We start from the raw sequence: 17,778 nt of genomic DNA on the forward strand, positions 1-17,778 counted from the left end.
TTGCACTGTAATAAACAATATATGCGTGTATATAATTATTATGTGGTGGAATTGTTTTCCTGCATGGCTTATTTATGATGGAGTAAATCAGTATTTTACATATTAAGACCATATGGACTATATTATTAGTATTATTAATACTCTAATAATAATTGTACAGCAAAAGTATTAATACTAATTATTATTATTCATATACTTTAACAGTTTTATGATTATATATTTGGGGTATATTAAATAGTACAATTATTCCCTTACTTAATACTCTCAATAGTCATAAAACATGTATAATATGGAGTATAGCAGTATGGCACACCAAAGACTATAGAATAACACAAAGTGCAATGCACAATATGGCAGAATAAGTCCCGCCTTCTAAATAAGAGCCAATCGCTGACCGGTAAAGTCATCGTGTCACTGCAGCGGCCGTTAGAAGCTCCGGTTCCTATAGAAACAGTTAGACTCGCGCCTCCGAAATGAGGCGCAAGAGACGTGCACTCAGGACTGCGCATTAGCTTGATCCAGCCTGAAGAATATCGTTTTTAGTCATGATTTGAGCGTTTAGAAACAAAATGTATGAGACAGTTGTTGTTAGATTTGAATAGTGATTTCAAATATGAAATTTAATCGAAAGCTTGGCAAACAGTTTTGGAGTATTTGATGTTTCCCCAAGGGACTTTGGTCACACTACTATCATGGATTGAAATGTCAATTTACTTTATGTGAATAGGCCTATATAGATATAGTCTTTATTATGAACTGTGCAGTCAGTAAAAATATAATAAATTAATTAAAATGTATAAAAGCTCAATTATGTTAATACTAATTAGTAACAAAAAATCTATATATAGAAAGACAACGGCGCACTCGTATTTTTATGAATGGGAGAAAGTGCAACTCACAATTAAATAAATAAGAGCCAATCGCTGATCATAAAGTCATCGCGTCACTGCAGCAGCCGTTAGAACAGTTGATCTGGCCCTGAAAAATGCTGTTTTTCGTCATGATTCGAGTGTTTAGAAACAAAATGTATGAACTAGTTATTATATACTTGCACTAGCATATTGTATATGACAATTTAGTTCAAACTTTGACCTGTGGAGGGCAGTAATACACTTAGCAGTGTCTACACTGCTGGAATTCAAATAGAGAAGAAGAAGAGAGCTAGTTCAAGATGAGCATTTATGGTTAAAACTTATACAATTTTTATTTATTAAAAAAAAAAAAATTAGAAAATGAGCATTGAACCTTATTTCTCGTCTGGGATCGCTGTAAACTGTAATTTTGATCTCCAACGGTTTGGGCTCCATTGAAGAATAATCCTGTAATGTTTTCATCAAAAACCTTAATTTCTTTTCGACTGAAGAAAGAAAGACATGAACATCTTGGATGACATGGAAATCAGGAAAATTTAATTTGAAAGTGAACTAATCCTTTAAAGGGACTGTTAGTAAACGCTATTATTGACCACTGGAACACCCTTTAACCTGAGTGAAATCACTGTATCCACACATGCATTGATCTGTGAACCCTAATAACTCGAACTAAAATCATTTTAATGATTTTAATAAAGTGATGTGATTGTATAAAATAGTGCAGTGTTGCAGAAAACATTACATGAACATTTCAGCAAGTGCACAAATCTACACTACACATACAGTGACTGAAAGTTTGACTGACACAAGTCACTTTTGTTTTCACAGTCTTAAGTTGTACTATTGTTTTCAGTTTCTGGCTTTACAAGGCTTCTAAAACACAAATAGCTTCACTGATATGTGATTGCATAAGCTTTACTGAAAAAGAAAACGGTTGAGGTAATAATGCAAAACAATGCAGACTGGCCTATTTCATCATATTATTAAAGTACAGTACCCTTGATTTTTTAATCATATTTGAGGTATTCCACATAGAAAGAATAGAGATAGAAAGAAGTTAGAATTTGTATGTTTCACATTATAGGAAAGAGATGCTATAACTATCAAAATATGGCTGTACTTCATGTAATATAGCCATAGAAAACTTCATTTCCTCGCAATAGGGATGATTTTGTCTCCGCATAGACAACTGGCTGGACAGCCCTCGCTCACAATGGAGTTTTCACAAGTGGCCTCTTCTATTAAGGCGTCACAGTTGGTGTGCGTGTTGATGTACGGACAGGGGTTAGCTAGAAGAGAGAATTGAAAGTCAATGAAGCAATAAAAGTAAAAACATTTTGGAATGCAAACTGTGACCTCAAACGTCACCATTCAGGATCATTTTGCAACCAAAATCAGAAATGCACTTACTGCAGAGATTGTCTTGGCAGTCGTCCGGGCAGGAGGCACACGGAGTGCCCAGAGAGTACGGAGGGACTCCTCTGAAATTCCCTCTGAAATACAGGAGAGAGTTGAGTTCAGAGGAATTTGAACTGCAGTGAATGAATGACCTATTATGCTTTTTTCCATGTTCAGCTTTCTTTAGTGTGTGATGTATGGAAGCTTGTTTACGCCATGAAATAAAAAAGGTAAATTAGAATTGCGAGTTATAAAGTCAGAATTGCGAGATATGAAGTCAGAATCGCGAATTATAAAGTCCGAATTGCGAGATATAAAGTCCGAATTGCGAGATATAAAGTCAGAATTGCGAGATATAAAGTCTGAATTGCGAGATATAAAGTCAGAATTGAGAGATATAAAGTCAGAGTTGCGAGATTTAAAGTCCGAATTGCGAGTTATAAAGTCAGAATTGCGAGACATAAAGTCAGAATTGCGAGATATAAAGTCAGAATTGCGAGATATAAAGTCAGAATTGTGAGTTATAAAGTCAGAATTGCGAGATATAAAGTCAGAATTGCGAGTTATAAAGTCAGAATTGCGAGATATAAAGTCAGAATTGTGAGATATAAAGTCAGAATTGCGAGATATAAAGTCAGAATTGCGAGTTATAAAGTCAGAGTTGCGAGATATAAAGTCAGAATTGCGTGATATAAAGTCAGAATTGAGAGATATAAAGTCAGAGTTGCGAGATTTAAAGTCCGAATTGCGAGTTATAAAGTCAGAATTGCGAGACATAAAGTCAGAATTGCGAGATATAAAGTCAGAATTGTGAGTTATAAAGTCAGAATTGCGAGATATAAAGTCAGAATTGCGAGTTATAAAGTCAGAATTGCGAGATATAAAGTCAGAATTGTGAGATATAAAGTCAGAATTGCGAGATATAAAGTCAGAATTGCGAGTTATAAAGTCAGAGTTGCGAGATATAAAGTCAGAATTGCGTGATATAAAGTCAGAATTGCGAGATATAAAGTCAGAATTGCGAGTTATAAAGTCAGAATTGCGAGATATAAAGTCAGAATTGTGAGATATAAAGTCAGAATTGCGAGATATAAAGTCAGAGTTGCGAGATATAAAGTCAGAATTGCGTGATATAAAGTCAGAATTGCGAGATGTAAAGTCAGAATTGCGAGATGTAAAGTCAGAATTGCGAGATGTAAAGTCAGAATTGCGAGATGTAAAGTCAGAATTGCGAGATATACAGTCAGAATTGCGAGATATAAAGTCAGAATTGCGAGATATAAAGTCAGAATTGCGAGTTATAAAGTCAGAATTGCGTGATATAAAGTCAGAATTGCGTGATATAAAGTCAGAATTGCGTGATATAAAGTCAGAATTGCGAGATATAAAGTCAGAATTGCGAGATATAAAGTCAGAATTGCGTGATATAAAGTCAGAATTGCGAGATATAAAGTCAGAATTGCGATATATAAAGTCAGAATTGCGAGATATAAAGTCAGAATTGTGTGATATAAAGTCAGAATTGCGAGATATAAAGTCAGAATTGCGAGTTATAAAGTCAGAATTGCGAGTTATAAAGTCAGAATTGCGATATATAAAGTCAGAATTGCGAGATATAAAGTCAGAATTGTGTGATATAAAGTCAGAATTGCGAGTTATAAAGTCAGAATTGCGAGTTATAAAGTCAGAATTGCGTGATATAAAGTCAGAAGTCAGAATTGCGAGATATAAAGTCAGAATTGCGAGATATAAAGTCAGAATTGCGAGATATAAAGTCAGAATTGCGAGTTATAAAGTCAGAATTGTGAGTTATAAAGTCAGAATTGCGTGATATAAAGTCAGAATTGCGAGATATAAAGTCAGAATTGCGAGATATAAAGTCAGAATTGCGAGTTATAAAGTCAGAGTTGCGAGATATAAAGTCAGAATTGCGTGATATAAAGTCAGAATTGAGAGATATAAAGTCAGAGTTGCGAGATTTAAAGTCCGAATTGCGAGTTATAAAGTCAGAATTGCGAGACATAAAGTCAGAATTGCGAGATATAAAGTCAGAATTGTGAGTTATAAAGTCAGAATTGCGAGATATAAAGTCAGAATTGCGAGTTATAAAGTCAGAATTGCGAGATATAAAGTCAGAATTGTGAGATATAAAGTCAGAATTGCGAGATATAAAGTCAGAATTGCGAGTTATAAAGTCAGAGTTGCGAGATATAAAGTCAGAATTGCGTGATATAAAGTCAGAATTGCGAGATATAAAGTCAGAATTGCGAGTTATAAAGTCAGAATTGCGAGATATAAAGTCAGAATTGTGAGATATAAAGTCAGAATTGCGAGATATAAAGTCAGAGTTGCGAGATATAAAGTCAGAATTGCGTGATATAAAGTCAGAATTGCGAGATGTAAAGTCAGAATTGCGAGATGTAAAGTCAGAATTGCGAGATGTAAAGTCAGAATTGCGAGATGTAAAGTCAGAATTGCGAGATATACAGTCAGAATTGCGAGATATAAAGTCAGAATTGCGAGATATAAAGTCAGAATTGCGAGTTATAAAGTCAGAATTGCGTGATATAAAGTCAGAATTGCGTGATATAAAGTCAGAATTGCGTGATATAAAGTCAGAATTGCGAGATATAAAGTCAGAATTGCGAGATATAAAGTCAGAATTGCGTGATATAAAGTCAGAATTGCGAGATATAAAGTCAGAATTGCGATATATAAAGTCAGAATTGCGAGATATAAAGTCAGAATTGTGTGATATAAAGTCAGAATTGCGAGATATAAAGTCAGAATTGCGAGTTATAAAGTCAGAATTGCGAGTTATAAAGTCAGAATTGCGATATATAAAGTCAGAATTGCGAGATATAAAGTCAGAATTGTGTGATATAAAGTCAGAATTGCGAGTTATAAAGTCAGAATTGCGAGTTATAAAGTCAGAATTGCGTGATATAAAGTCAGAAGTCAGAATTGCGAGATATAAAGTCAGAATTGCGAGATATAAAGTCAGAATTGCGAGATATAAAGTCAGAATTGCGAGTTATAAAGTCAGAATTGTGAGTTATAAAGTCAGAATTGCGAGATATACAGTCAAAATTGCGAGTTATAAAGTCAGAATTGCGTGATATAAAGTCAGAATTGCGAGATATAAAGTCAGAACTGCGAGATATAAAGTCAGAATTGCGAGATATAAAGTCAGAATTACGCGATATAAAGTCAGAATTGCGAGTTATAAAGTCAGAATTGCGTGATATAAAGTCAGAATTGCGAGATATAAAGTCAGAATTGCGAGATATAAAGTCAGAATTGCGAGTTATAAAGTCAGAATTGCGTGATATAAAGTCAGAATTGCGTGATATAAAGTCAGAATTGCGAGATATAAAGTCAGAATTGCGAGATATAAAGTCAGAATTGCGAGTTATAAAGTCAGAATTGCGAGTTATAAAGTCAGAATTGCGTGATATAAAGTCAGAATTGCGTGATATAAAGTCAGAATTGCGAGTTATAAAGTCAGAATTGCGAGTTATAAAGTCAGAATTGTGTGATATAAAGTCAGAATTGCGAGTTATAAAGTCAGAATTGCGAGATGTAAAGTCAGAATTGCGAGATGTAAAGTCAGAATTGCGAGATGTAAAGTCAGAATTGCGAGATATAAAGTCAGAATTGCGAGATATACAGTCAGAATTGCGAGATATAAAGTCAGAATTGCGAGATATAAAGTCAGAATTGCGAGTTATAAAGTCAGAATTGCGTGATATAAAGTCAGAATTGCGTGATATAAAGTCAGAATTGCGTGATATAAAGTCAGAATTGCGAGATATAAAGTCAGAATTGCGAGATATAAAGTCAGAATTGCGTGATATAAAGTCAGAATTGCGAGATATAAAGTCAGAATTGCGATATATAAAGTCAGAATTGCGAGATATAAAGTCAGAATTGTGTGATATAAAGTCAGAATTGCGAGATATAAAGTCAGAATTGCGAGTTATAAAGTCAGAATTGCGAGTTATAAAGTCAGAATTGCGATATATAAAGTCAGAATTGCGAGATATAAAGTCAGAATTGTGTGATATAAAGTCAGAATTGCGAGATATAAAGTCAGAATTGCGAGATATAAAGTCAGAATTGCGAGTTATAAAGTCAGAATTGCGAGTTATAAAGTCAGAATTGCGTGATATAAAGTCAGAAGTCAGAATTGCGAGATATAAAGTCAGAATTGCGAGATATAAAGTCAGAATTGCGAGATATAAAGTCAGAATTGCGAGTTATAAAGTCAGAATTGTGAGTTATAAAGTCAGAATTGCGAGATATACAGTCAAAATTGCGAGTTATAAAGTCAGAATTGCGTGATATAAAGTCAGAATTGCGAGATATAAAGTCAGAACTGCGAGATATAAAGTCAGAATTGCGAGATATAAAGTCAGAATTACGCGATATAAAGTCAGAATTGCGAGTTATAAAGTCAGAATTGCGTGATATAAAGTCAGAATTGCGAGATATAAAGTCAGAATTGCGAGATATAAAGTCAGAATTGCGAGTTATAAAGTCAGAATTGCGTGATATAAAGTCAGAATTGCGTGATATAAAGTCAGAATTGCGAGATATAAAGTCAGAATTGCGAGATATAAAGTCAGAATTGCGAGTTATAAAGTCAGAATTGCGAGTTATAAAGTCAGAATTGCGTGATATAAAGTCAGAATTGCGTGATATAAAGTCAGAATTGCGAGTTATAAAGTCAGAATTGCGAGTTATAAAGTCAGAATTGTGTGATATAAAGTCAGAATTGCGAGATATAAAGTCAGAATTGCGAGTTATAAAGTCAGAATTGCGAGTTATAAAGTCAGAATTGCGTGATATAAAGTCAGAAGTCAGAATTGCGAGATATAAAGTCAGAATTGCGAGATATAAAGTCAGAATTGCGAGTTATAAAGTCAGAATTGTGAGTTATAAAGTCAGAATTGCGAGATATACAGTCAAAATTGCGAGTTATAAAGTCAGAATTGCGTGATATAAAGTCAGAATTGCGAGATATAAAGTCAGAACTGCGAGATATAAAGTCAGAATTACGCGATATAAAGTCAGAATTACGCGATATAAAGTCAGAATTGCGAGTTATAAAGTCAGAATTGCGTGATATAAAGTCAGAATTGCGAGATATAAAGTCAGAATTGCGAGATATAAAGTCAGAATTGCGAGTTATAAAGTCAGAATTGCGTGATATAAAGTCAGAATTGCGTGATATAAAGTCAGAATTGCGAGATATAAAGTCAGAATTGCGAGATATAAAGTCAGAATTGCGAGATATAAAGTCAGAATTGCGAGTTATAAAGTCAGAATTGCGTGATATAAAGTCAGAATTGCGTGATATAAAGTCAGAATTGCGAGTTATAAAGTCAGAATTGCGAGTTATAAAGTCAGAATTGTGTGATATAAAGTCAGAATTGCGAGATATAAAGTCAGAATTGTGAGTTATAAAGTCAGAATTGCGAGTTATAAAGTCAGAATTGCGTGATATAAAGTCAGAATTGCGTGATATACAGTCAGAATTGTGAGATATAAAGTCAGAATTGCGAGATATAAAGTCAGAATTGCGAGTTATAAAGTCAGAATTGCGTGATATAAAGTCAGAATTGCGTGATATAAAGTCAGAATTGCGACATATAAAGTCAGAATTGCGAGATATACAGTCAGAATTGCGAGATATAAAGTCAGAATTGCGAGATATAAAGTCAGAATTGCGAGTTATAAAGTCAGAATTGCGTGATATAAAGTCAGAATTGCGTGATATAAAGTCAGAATTGCGAGATATAAAGTCAGAATTGCGAGATATAAAGTCAGAATTGCGTGATATAAAGTCAGAATTGCGAGATATAAAGTCAGAATTGCGATATATAAAGTCAGAATTGCGAGATATAAAGTCAGAATTGTGTGATATAAAGTCAGAATTGCGAGATATAAAGTCAGAATTGCGAGTTATAAAGTCAGAATTGCGAGTTATAAAGTCAGAATTGCGAGATATAAAGTCAGAATTGTGTGATATAAAGTCAGAATTGCGAGATATAAAGTCAGAATTGCGAGTTATAAAGTCAGAATTGCGAGTTATAAAGTCAGAATTGCGATATATAAAGTCAGAATTGCGAGATATAAAGTCAGAATTGTGTGATATAAAGTCAGAATTGCGAGATATAAAGTCAGAATTGCGAGTTATAAAGTCAGAATTGCGAGTTATAAAGTCAGAATTGCGTGATATAAAGTCAGAATTGCGTGATATAAAGTCAGAATTGCGTGATATACAGTCAGAATTGCGAGATATAAAGTCAGAATTGCGAGATATAAAGTCAGAATTGCGAGTTATAAAGTCAGAATTGCGTGATATAAAGTCAGAATTGCGTGATATAAAGTCAGAATTGCGAGATATAAAGTCAGAATTGCGAGATATACAGTCAAAATTGCGAGTTATAAAGTCAGAATTGCGAGTTATAAAGTCAAAATTGCGAGTTATAAAGTCAGAATTGCGTGATATAAAGTCAGAATTGTGAGATATAAAGTCAGAACTGCGAGATATAAAGTCAGAATTGCGAGATATAAAGTCAGAATTACGCGATATAAAGTCAGAATTGCGTGATATAAAGTCAGAATTGCGAGTTATGAAGTCAGAATTGCGTGATATGAAGTCAGAATTGCGTGATATAAAGTCAGAATTGCGTGATATAAAGTCAGAATTGCGAGATATAAAGTCAGAATTGCGAGATATAAAGTCAGAATTGCGAGATATAAAGTCAGAATTGCGAGATATAAAGTCAGAATTGCGAGTTATAAAGTCAGAATTGCGAGTTATAAAGTCAGAATTGCGAGATATACAGTCAAAATTGCGAGTTATAAAGTCAGAATTGCGTGATATAAAGTCAGAATTGCGAGATATAAAGTCAGAACTGCGAGATATAAAGTCAGAATTGCGAGATATAAAGTCAGAATTACGCGATATAAAGTCAGAATTGCGAGTTATAAAGTCAGAATTGCGTGATATAAAGTCAGAATTGCGAGATATAAAGTCAGAATTGCGAGATATAAAGTCAGAATTGCGAGATATAAAGTCAGAATTGCGAGTTATAAAGTCAGAATTGCGTGATATAAAGTCAGAATTGCGTGATATAAAGTCAGAATTGCGAGATATAAAGTCAGAATTGCGAGATATAAAGTCAGAATTGCGAGTTATAAAGTCAGAATTGCGAGTTATAAAGTCAGAATTGCGTGATATAAAGTCAGAATTGCGTGATATAAAGTCAGAGTTGCGAGTTATAAAGTCAGAATTGCGAGTTATAAAGTCAGAATTGTGAGTTATACAGTCAGAATTGCGAGTTATAAAGTCAGAATTGCGTGATATAAAGTCAGAATTGTGAGATATAAAGTCAGAATTGCGAGATATAAAGTCAGAATTGCGAGATATAAAGTCAGAATTACGCGATATAAAGTCAGAATTGCGAGTTATAAAGTCAAAATTGTGAGATATAAAGTCAGAATTGCGAGTTATAAAGTCAGAATTGTGAGTTATACAGTCAGAATTGCGAGTTATAAAGTCAGAATTGCGTGATATAAAGTCAGAATTGTGAGATATAAAGTCAGAATTGCGAGATATAAAGTCAGAATTGCGAGATATAAAGTCAGAATTACGCGATATAAAGTCAGAATTGCGAGTTATAAAGTCAAAATTGTGAGATATAAAGTCAGAATTGCGAGATATAAAGTCAGAATTGCGAGATATAAAGTCAGAATTGCGAGTTATAAAGTCAGAGTTGCGAGACATAAAGTCAGAATTGCGAGATGTAAAGTCAGAATTGCGAGATGTAAAGTCAGAATTGCGAGTTGTAAAGTCAGAATTGCGAGTTATAAAGTCAGAATTGCGAGTTATAAAGTCAGAATTGCGATATATAAAGTCAGAATTGCGAGATATAAAGTCAGAATTGTGTGATATAAAGTCAGAATTGCGAGTTATAAAGTCAGAATTGCGAGTTATAAAGTCAGAATTGCGAGTTATAAAGTCAGAATTGCGTGATATAAAGTCAGAATTGCGAGATATAAAGTCAGAATTGCGAGTTATAAAGTCAGAATTGCGTGATATACAGTCAGAATTGCGAGATATAAAGTCAGAATTGCGAGTTATAAAGTCAGAATTGCGTGATATAAAGTCAGAATTGCGTGATATAAAGTCAGAATTGCGTGATATAAAGTCAGAATTGCGAGATATAAAGTCAGAATTGCGAGATATAAAGTCAGAATTGCGTGATATAAAGTCAGAATTGCGTGATATAAAGTCAGAATTGCGAGTTATAAAGTCAGAATTGCGAGATATAAAGTCAGAATTGCGAGTTATAAAGTCAGAATTGCGAGATATAAAGTCAGAATTGCAAGATATAAAGTCAGAATTGCGACTTATAAAGTCAGAGTTGCGAGATATAAAGTCAGAATTGCGAGATATAAAGTCAGAATTGCGAGTTATAAAGTCAGAATTGTGAGTTATAAAGTCAGAATTGCGAGATATAAAGTCAGAATTGCGAGTTATAAAGTCAGAATTGCGAGTTATAAAGTCAGAATTGCATGATATAAAGTCAGAATTGCGAGATATAAAGTCAGAATTGCGAGTTATAAAGTCAGAATTGCGAGTTATAAAGTCAGAATTGCGAGTTATAAAGTCAGAATTGCGTGATATAAAGTCAGAATTGCGAGATATAAAGTCAGAATTGCGAGATATAAAGTCAGAATTGTGAGTTATAAAGTCAGAATTGCGAGATATAAAGTCAGAATTGTGAGTTATAAAGTCAGAATTGCGAGATATAAAGTCAGAATTGCGAGTTATAAAGTCAGAATTGCATGATATAAAGTCAGAATTGCGAGATATAAAGTCAGAATTGCGAGTTATAAAGTCAGAATTGCGAGTTATAAAGTCAGAATTGCGAGATATAAAGTCAGAATTGCGAGTTATAAAGTCAGAATTGCGAGATATAAAGTCAGAATTGCAAGATATAAAGTCAGAATTGCGACTTATAAAGTCAGAGTTGCGAGATATAAAGTCAGAATTGCGAGATATAAAGTCAGAATTGCGAGTTATAAAGTCAGAATTGTGAGTTATAAAGTCAGAATTGTGAGTTATAAAGTCAGAATTGCGAGTTATAAAGTCAGAATTGCGAATTATAAAGTCAGAATTGCATGTTAAACTCAGAATTGCGAGATATAAAGTCAGAATTGCGAATTATAAAGTCAGAATTGTGAGTTATAAAGTCAGAATTGCGAGTTATAAAGTCAGAATTGCGTGATATAAAGTCAGAATTGCGAGATATAAAGTCAGAATTGCGAGATATAAAGTCAGAATTGTGAGTTATAAAGTCAGAATTGCGAGATATAAAGTCAGAATTGTGAGTTATAAAGTCAGAATTGCGAGATATAAAGTCAGAATTGCGAGTTATAAAGTCAGAATTGCATGATATAAAGTCAGAATTGCGAGATATAAAGTCAGAATTGCGAGTTATAAAGTCAGAATTGCGTGATATAAAGTCAGAATTGCGAGATATAAAGTCAGAATTGCGAGATATAAAGTCAGAATTGCGAGATATAAAGTCAGAATTGCGTGATATAAAGTCAGAATTGCGAGTTATAAAGTCAGAATTGCGTGATATAAAGTCAGAATTGCGAGATATAAAGTCAGAATTGCGAGATATAAAGTCAGAATTGCGAGTTATAAAGTCAGAATTGCGAGTTATAAAGTCAGAATTGCGAGTTATAAAGTCAGAATTGCAAGTTATAAAGTCAGAATTGCGAGTTATAAAGTCAGAATTGCGTGATATAAAGTCAGAATTGCGAGATATAAAGTCAGAATTGTGTGATATAAAGTCAGAATTGCGAGTTATAAAGTCAGAATTGCATGATATAAAGTCAGAATTGCGAGATATAAAGTCAGAATTGCGAGTTATAAAGTCAGAATTGCGAGATATAAAGTCAGAATTGCGAGTTATAAAGTCAGAATTGCGTGATATAAAGTCAGAATTGCGAGATATAAAGTCAGATTTGCGAGTTATAAAGTCAGAATTGCGAGTTATAAAGTCAGAATTGCGTGATATAAAGTCAGAATTGCGAGTTATAAAGTCAGAATTGCGTGATATAAAGTCAGAATTGCGAGTTATAAAGTCAGAATTGCATGATATAAAGTCAGAATTGCGAGTTATAAAGTCAGAATTGCGTGATATAAAGTCAGAATTGCGTGATATAAAGTCAGAATTGCGAGTTATAAAGTCAGAATTGCATGATATAAAGTCAGAATTGCGAGATATAAAGTCAGAATTGCGAGTTATAAAGTCAGAATTGCGTGATATAAAGTCAGAATTGCATGATATAAAGTCAGAATTGCGAGATATAAAGTCAGATTTGCGAGTTATAAAGTCAGAATTGCGAGTTATAAAGTCAGAATTGCGTGATATAAAGTCAGAATTGCGAGTTATAAAGTCAGAATTGCGTGATATAAAGTCAGAATTGCGTGATATAAAGTCAGAATTGTGAGTTATAAAGTCAGAATTGCGTGATATAAAGTCAGAATTGCGTGATATAAAGTCAGAATTGTGTGATATAAAGTCAGAATTGCGTGATATAAAGTCAGAATTGCGTGATATAAAGTCAGAATTGTGTGATATAAAGTCAGAATTGCGTGATGTAAAGTCAGAGAAAGTCGAGAGAAATGCAGCCGGGACTTACGCGCGGTAGTAATGGCATCCGTAGAAGTAGGAGCTTCCGCACTGAGCCACGGCACAACCGACCTCATACGAGCTGTACCACACCACCTTCAGAGATTCACACGAGGAGAAGCATTACTGTAGTTTGAGACACCTCCAACATACTTCACATTTGGCACACAAATAATAATGTGACAAACAAATACGTTGCTATTCTGTTTGGCCCTTGTGAAAAAGAAGTGCACTTATTTTTATCTTAAAAGTAAAAAACTGTTCTTGCAAATAACATGATCTTAATAAAATAAAACTTAAATAGATGACTGTTTTTTAAAAGTGCACTATGTAATAATGTCAACTTAAAAGTTTGACTTTAAAGTATCTGAAATTGTCTTTTAAAAGTGCTCTGCAATGCTTTAAAAATTACTTGAAGTTGATTATAATTATAATAATTAGATTTAAATACATGACAGAAAAAAAGCCATAAATACAGTACAATAATTGTAATGTAAACATATATACTTTCAGTCCATCGTAAATAACACGCAATTATGAGTCTATTCCATTCAGTTTGCACTCATTATTTTATATTATTTTAATCTTTTAAAATGTATTCTAATCTGTACTTCTTTTTTTTTTTTACAAGAAATGACTGATCTTTCACCTTTAAAGATCTCCAAAAAGCTGTTAAAACATATTTACATTTACTCATTGTTGGGAAAATGGGCCAAAAATATTGATGAATCTTCTTTTTGCAGCAAATCACAGCATATAACTGATGCAAACTAACTGCTAATAACGTTTTAAATAAATGAATCCTTGTTGAATGCAGGAAAGAAAAATCCTGCCGAATAATCACCTGTGTGTAATGTCCAATCGAATGACCGTTGACGGATCCGATGGGATATTGATAATTGTTGACTTCGCTATGCCAGGCATTTATCACATCAGTCCATGAATAAAGTCCAGAGGCCTTGAAGAGATTTTCACCCGTTTCATAACCTGTCCATCAGAGAGAAAACATTAGACAGGGATGAAATTATTAAATGACATTTGTATTATTTAATGTATACAGCAATGCATTTTGGTGCTGTGTTTGTTGTGAAGACATTGAGATCTCGTTCAAGTGTCTGTGATATTCTCCTGCACACTTCATCTGCATGTATTCGTCAGCATGTCAACACACACACTTGCACAATCCTCCTGTATAAATATTAGGTCTACAGGCATGTGGGCTGGATGAAAGAAATCTTCTGTTTTCTCAGGTCTACACTGATCTGGTTGAATATACCGTGGCCTCAAAACGTATTTGGACAGTTAAGCCAAATTTTAAAAAAATATATGTCACTGCAATGATAAAATATTAAAGCAAGATCGAGTTCTCAGAAGTCTTGTGAACGTATGTTTAGCATGTGTTATGTGTTATTTCAGTGACATGCATAAATGTTTGTTTTTTTCTCAAAATACAAACATGCTGCTCACATATTATTGTAGCTCAGTTTTTGCTGAATACTGAATTCAGCGATTTTAATATGTTTTTAAGCAACTGACAAAAGCACAAAAGTCAAGGCATGTTAAAACCTCTCCAAAACAGCACAAAAACACTTTTCAGGTACAATAGTTATCAAAAAGAAGTTTGTATAGTTTGAAGTGATAAAACATTAAATCTACTCTAAAAAAAATGCTGGGTTAAAAACAACCCAAGTTGGGTTGAAAATGGACAAACCCAGCTGTTGGGTTAAATGTTTGCATAAATGTTTGTAGTTTTATTTAACTCAACTATTGTTTAAAAATGACTGTATTGCTTGCTTAAAATGAACCCAAAATATGTTTGAAACTAACATTTATTATTTTGTTTAATAAATGAACATTTAATGAATAATGATTTAAAAAAAACATTTGTTAACTTGCTTATTCATAAATGTTCATAATTTGATTATTATTGTTGCCTCTAGTAATTTTGTGTCTGATTTTTAATTTCCAACCTCTTTTGGGTTCATTTTAATCCAGACATATAGTCATTTTGAATCAATAGTTGGGTTAAAGCATGTTGGGCAAACATTTAACCCAAACGCTGGGTTTGTCCTTTTTTGGGTTGTTTTTTACCCAGCATTTTTAGAGCATATAGTGTTAAAAATGAACACAGTGTTGTGTGACTTTGTGTTTGTGAAGCATTAACATGTGCATATTTGATATGATGAACTAATTTGTAAAAGGATTCTATATAGAACTATATTGCTGCATTAAAAACAAACCAAGTTGGGTTTAAAATGGACAAACCCAAAACATGTTGGGCAGATTTATTAAACTCAACTATTGTTTACAAATGACTATATGTCTGGATTAAAATGAACCCAAAATAGGTTGGAAATTAAAAATCAGACATATAATTACTAGAGGCAACAATAATAATCAAAAGATGGACATTTATTAATAAGCAATTTAATAAATGTTTATTGTTTAATTGTTTCATTAAACTTGTTAATAAATGTTTAATTTCCAACATATTTTAGGTTCATTTTAAGCAACAATACAGTCATTTTTAAGCAATAGTTGGGTCAAACATTTTCAACCCAACTTGGGTTGTTTTCAGAGTGTAGGGTTCTTGGCTCAATTTTAAAGAATGCTTTATATCAGGAGAAATGTCTTAAATGACTACGTAATGGTTTACTTCATTTTTTTTCTAGTGATAAACAAGCAGTTTAATTCATACACTTTACTTAAAATTAAAACTAAATCCATAAAATGATCCCATGATCCCTTTATAAGAAGTGCTTGATGGAACCCTTTCTTCTAAAAGTGTACTTAAAGGGACAGTTCACCCTAAAGACTAATAAAAACATGACGTAATGCAAAATCCCAAAAAAAAGTATCCGTGTACTTTCATCCCTGAGTTGAATATATTTGGTCAGGAACTTTGTTTGTCTGTCGTGATAACTTCTTGTTGCAATGAACATGACGGACATATTTACCTCAGAGAAGAAGGTACATGGATTCTATTCCATGTTGCATTTTTGTTAATTTTGTTAAAATTAAATTTTTCTGGGAGTGAATCACAATGAATGCGCTTGAGAAGACCAATGGCCAAGGTCAGGATTTTCATAAAATAATACATTAAATTTCATTTTATTTTTCACCAAACCATATTATAAACCCCCAGAACATGTGTTGCATGTGTCGCATGTCTTTTGTGGTCCGAAAAAAAGGAAGGGTGTATTAGAACAACACCAGGGTGAGTAAATGATGACTTGTGATTTTAGGGTGAACTATCACTTTAAATATTTCAGGGTTCACCTTTGACTTGCAATTTGGAACAATGTAACAATATGTATCACCTACAGAAGAATAAATCGTTGTGTAACATACCGTCAATCGAGCGGCTGCTTGGCGGTCCGTGTGTCATGTTACACTGCTCAATCCAGCCCTGAGCGGACTGTGCCACGGCATCGCTCCAGCTCTGCAAACGACACAGTATCTTCCACTCAGCATATGACTCTAAGAAAACATGCTTTAAATGCAAATGTGAATCATAAGCGTGTGATTGACCATTTTCAGCATGTTGCTGGCAGACGGCTCCACGGCCCTCCGGAAGGCATTGTGAACATCCACAATCTCCTGCTGGACAGAAGTCAGGTCTGTACAGATGCCTGTGAAGACGCAAGTTTTTTCAGATGATGCATATGAATGCATATTAAACAGAGTTATTGTATGCATTAAAGTAATAAATGCTTACCTGACTGGAAAGCCCACCACAGAAATGAAACATGCATGAGATGGATAGTTTTTGTTAGATCATTATATCACATCACATAATAATTGTTAATTAATTTTTTTAATATATTATTATATTAGAAGTATTTTATTCATATACACAACCAATCAAAAGTTTGAACACACCTACGTATTCTTTATATTTTTCTCTAGCTGTTTTTCATTCACTATCTGCTCCAAATCATCCATTTCTAAGTAGTTTTGTGAAGAAATTTCACCATATAGGTGCAATTTATATTTGACTACAGAACTCACCTTTAGATTGAAACCTTTTAAGATTATTAGAAGCATAAATTCAGTCACATAAACTTTTCACTGGTAATGTATATGATCGCAATTAATAAAATTAATCAGTTACAAGTATTATGACTAAAATAGCAATTTATTAAATTTAAACTCACCAGGCTGCAGGCAGCACTCGTATGGAGCAATCCCAAAATACAAACTGTCACTGCAAACACAAACATTTTGCGTCCTTCCGTCTAGCAGACTGTGGAAGCAGTCATTTTTAAAATAAAAAAATTATATTATATACACACAATTTGTAAAAACATTTTTTAAATATTATTTAAATATTTTTATACTATAACCGAAGTAAAAATGTTAGGAAGAAACTCAGATTCCAATTTTTAAAAATGATTTTGTAGTTATTTTTCAGATTATACAGTTCACAGCAAATAATCTGCGTCATTAATCATCATTATATATATATATATGCACACATTAAATTTATATATTTTATATATAATATATAATTATGAAATTATATATATTTTATATATATATATATATGTATATATATATATATATATATATATATATATATATATATATATATTTTTTTTTTTTTTTTTTATTAAATATTATTTAAATAGTTTTATAATCTAAGTAAAAATGTTAGGAAGAAACTCCGATTCCAATTTTTCAGCAAATAATCAGCATTATTAGCTCTGATCCTCACCTGCCCGTACGAGTCGAGGCGTCTGAGATGTCATCATGGTCACTACTCTTTTTATACTCCCAGCATC

General features: G+C 33.0%; 1 protein-coding gene across 1 annotated transcript; it reads right to left on the bottom strand.

Moving 5' to 3' along the window:
• Nucleotides 1-1,814: 1,814 nt before the first annotated feature.
• LOC137028736 (cysteine-rich venom protein ENH1) lies at nt 1,815-17,289 on the bottom strand. The gene is made up of 7 exons (XM_067397926.1): nt 17,148-17,289; nt 16,526-16,626; nt 16,346-16,436; nt 13,839-13,981; nt 13,005-13,090; nt 2,283-2,365; nt 1,815-2,161 (listed from the first exon to the last, which is right to left on the bottom strand). The coding sequence occupies exons 1-7, from the start codon at nt 17,215-17,217 to the stop codon at nt 2,019-2,021; spliced, it is 717 nt and encodes a 238-aa protein (XP_067254027.1). The 5' UTR covers nt 17,218-17,289; the 3' UTR covers nt 1,815-2,018.
• Between the last annotated feature and the right edge of the window lie 489 nt (nt 17,290-17,778).

This window comes from Chanodichthys erythropterus, chromosome 2, assembly GCF_024489055.1.
Source record: "Chanodichthys erythropterus isolate Z2021 chromosome 2, ASM2448905v1, whole genome shotgun sequence".
Taxonomy (NCBI): Eukaryota; Metazoa; Chordata; class Actinopteri; order Cypriniformes; family Xenocyprididae; genus Chanodichthys; species Chanodichthys erythropterus.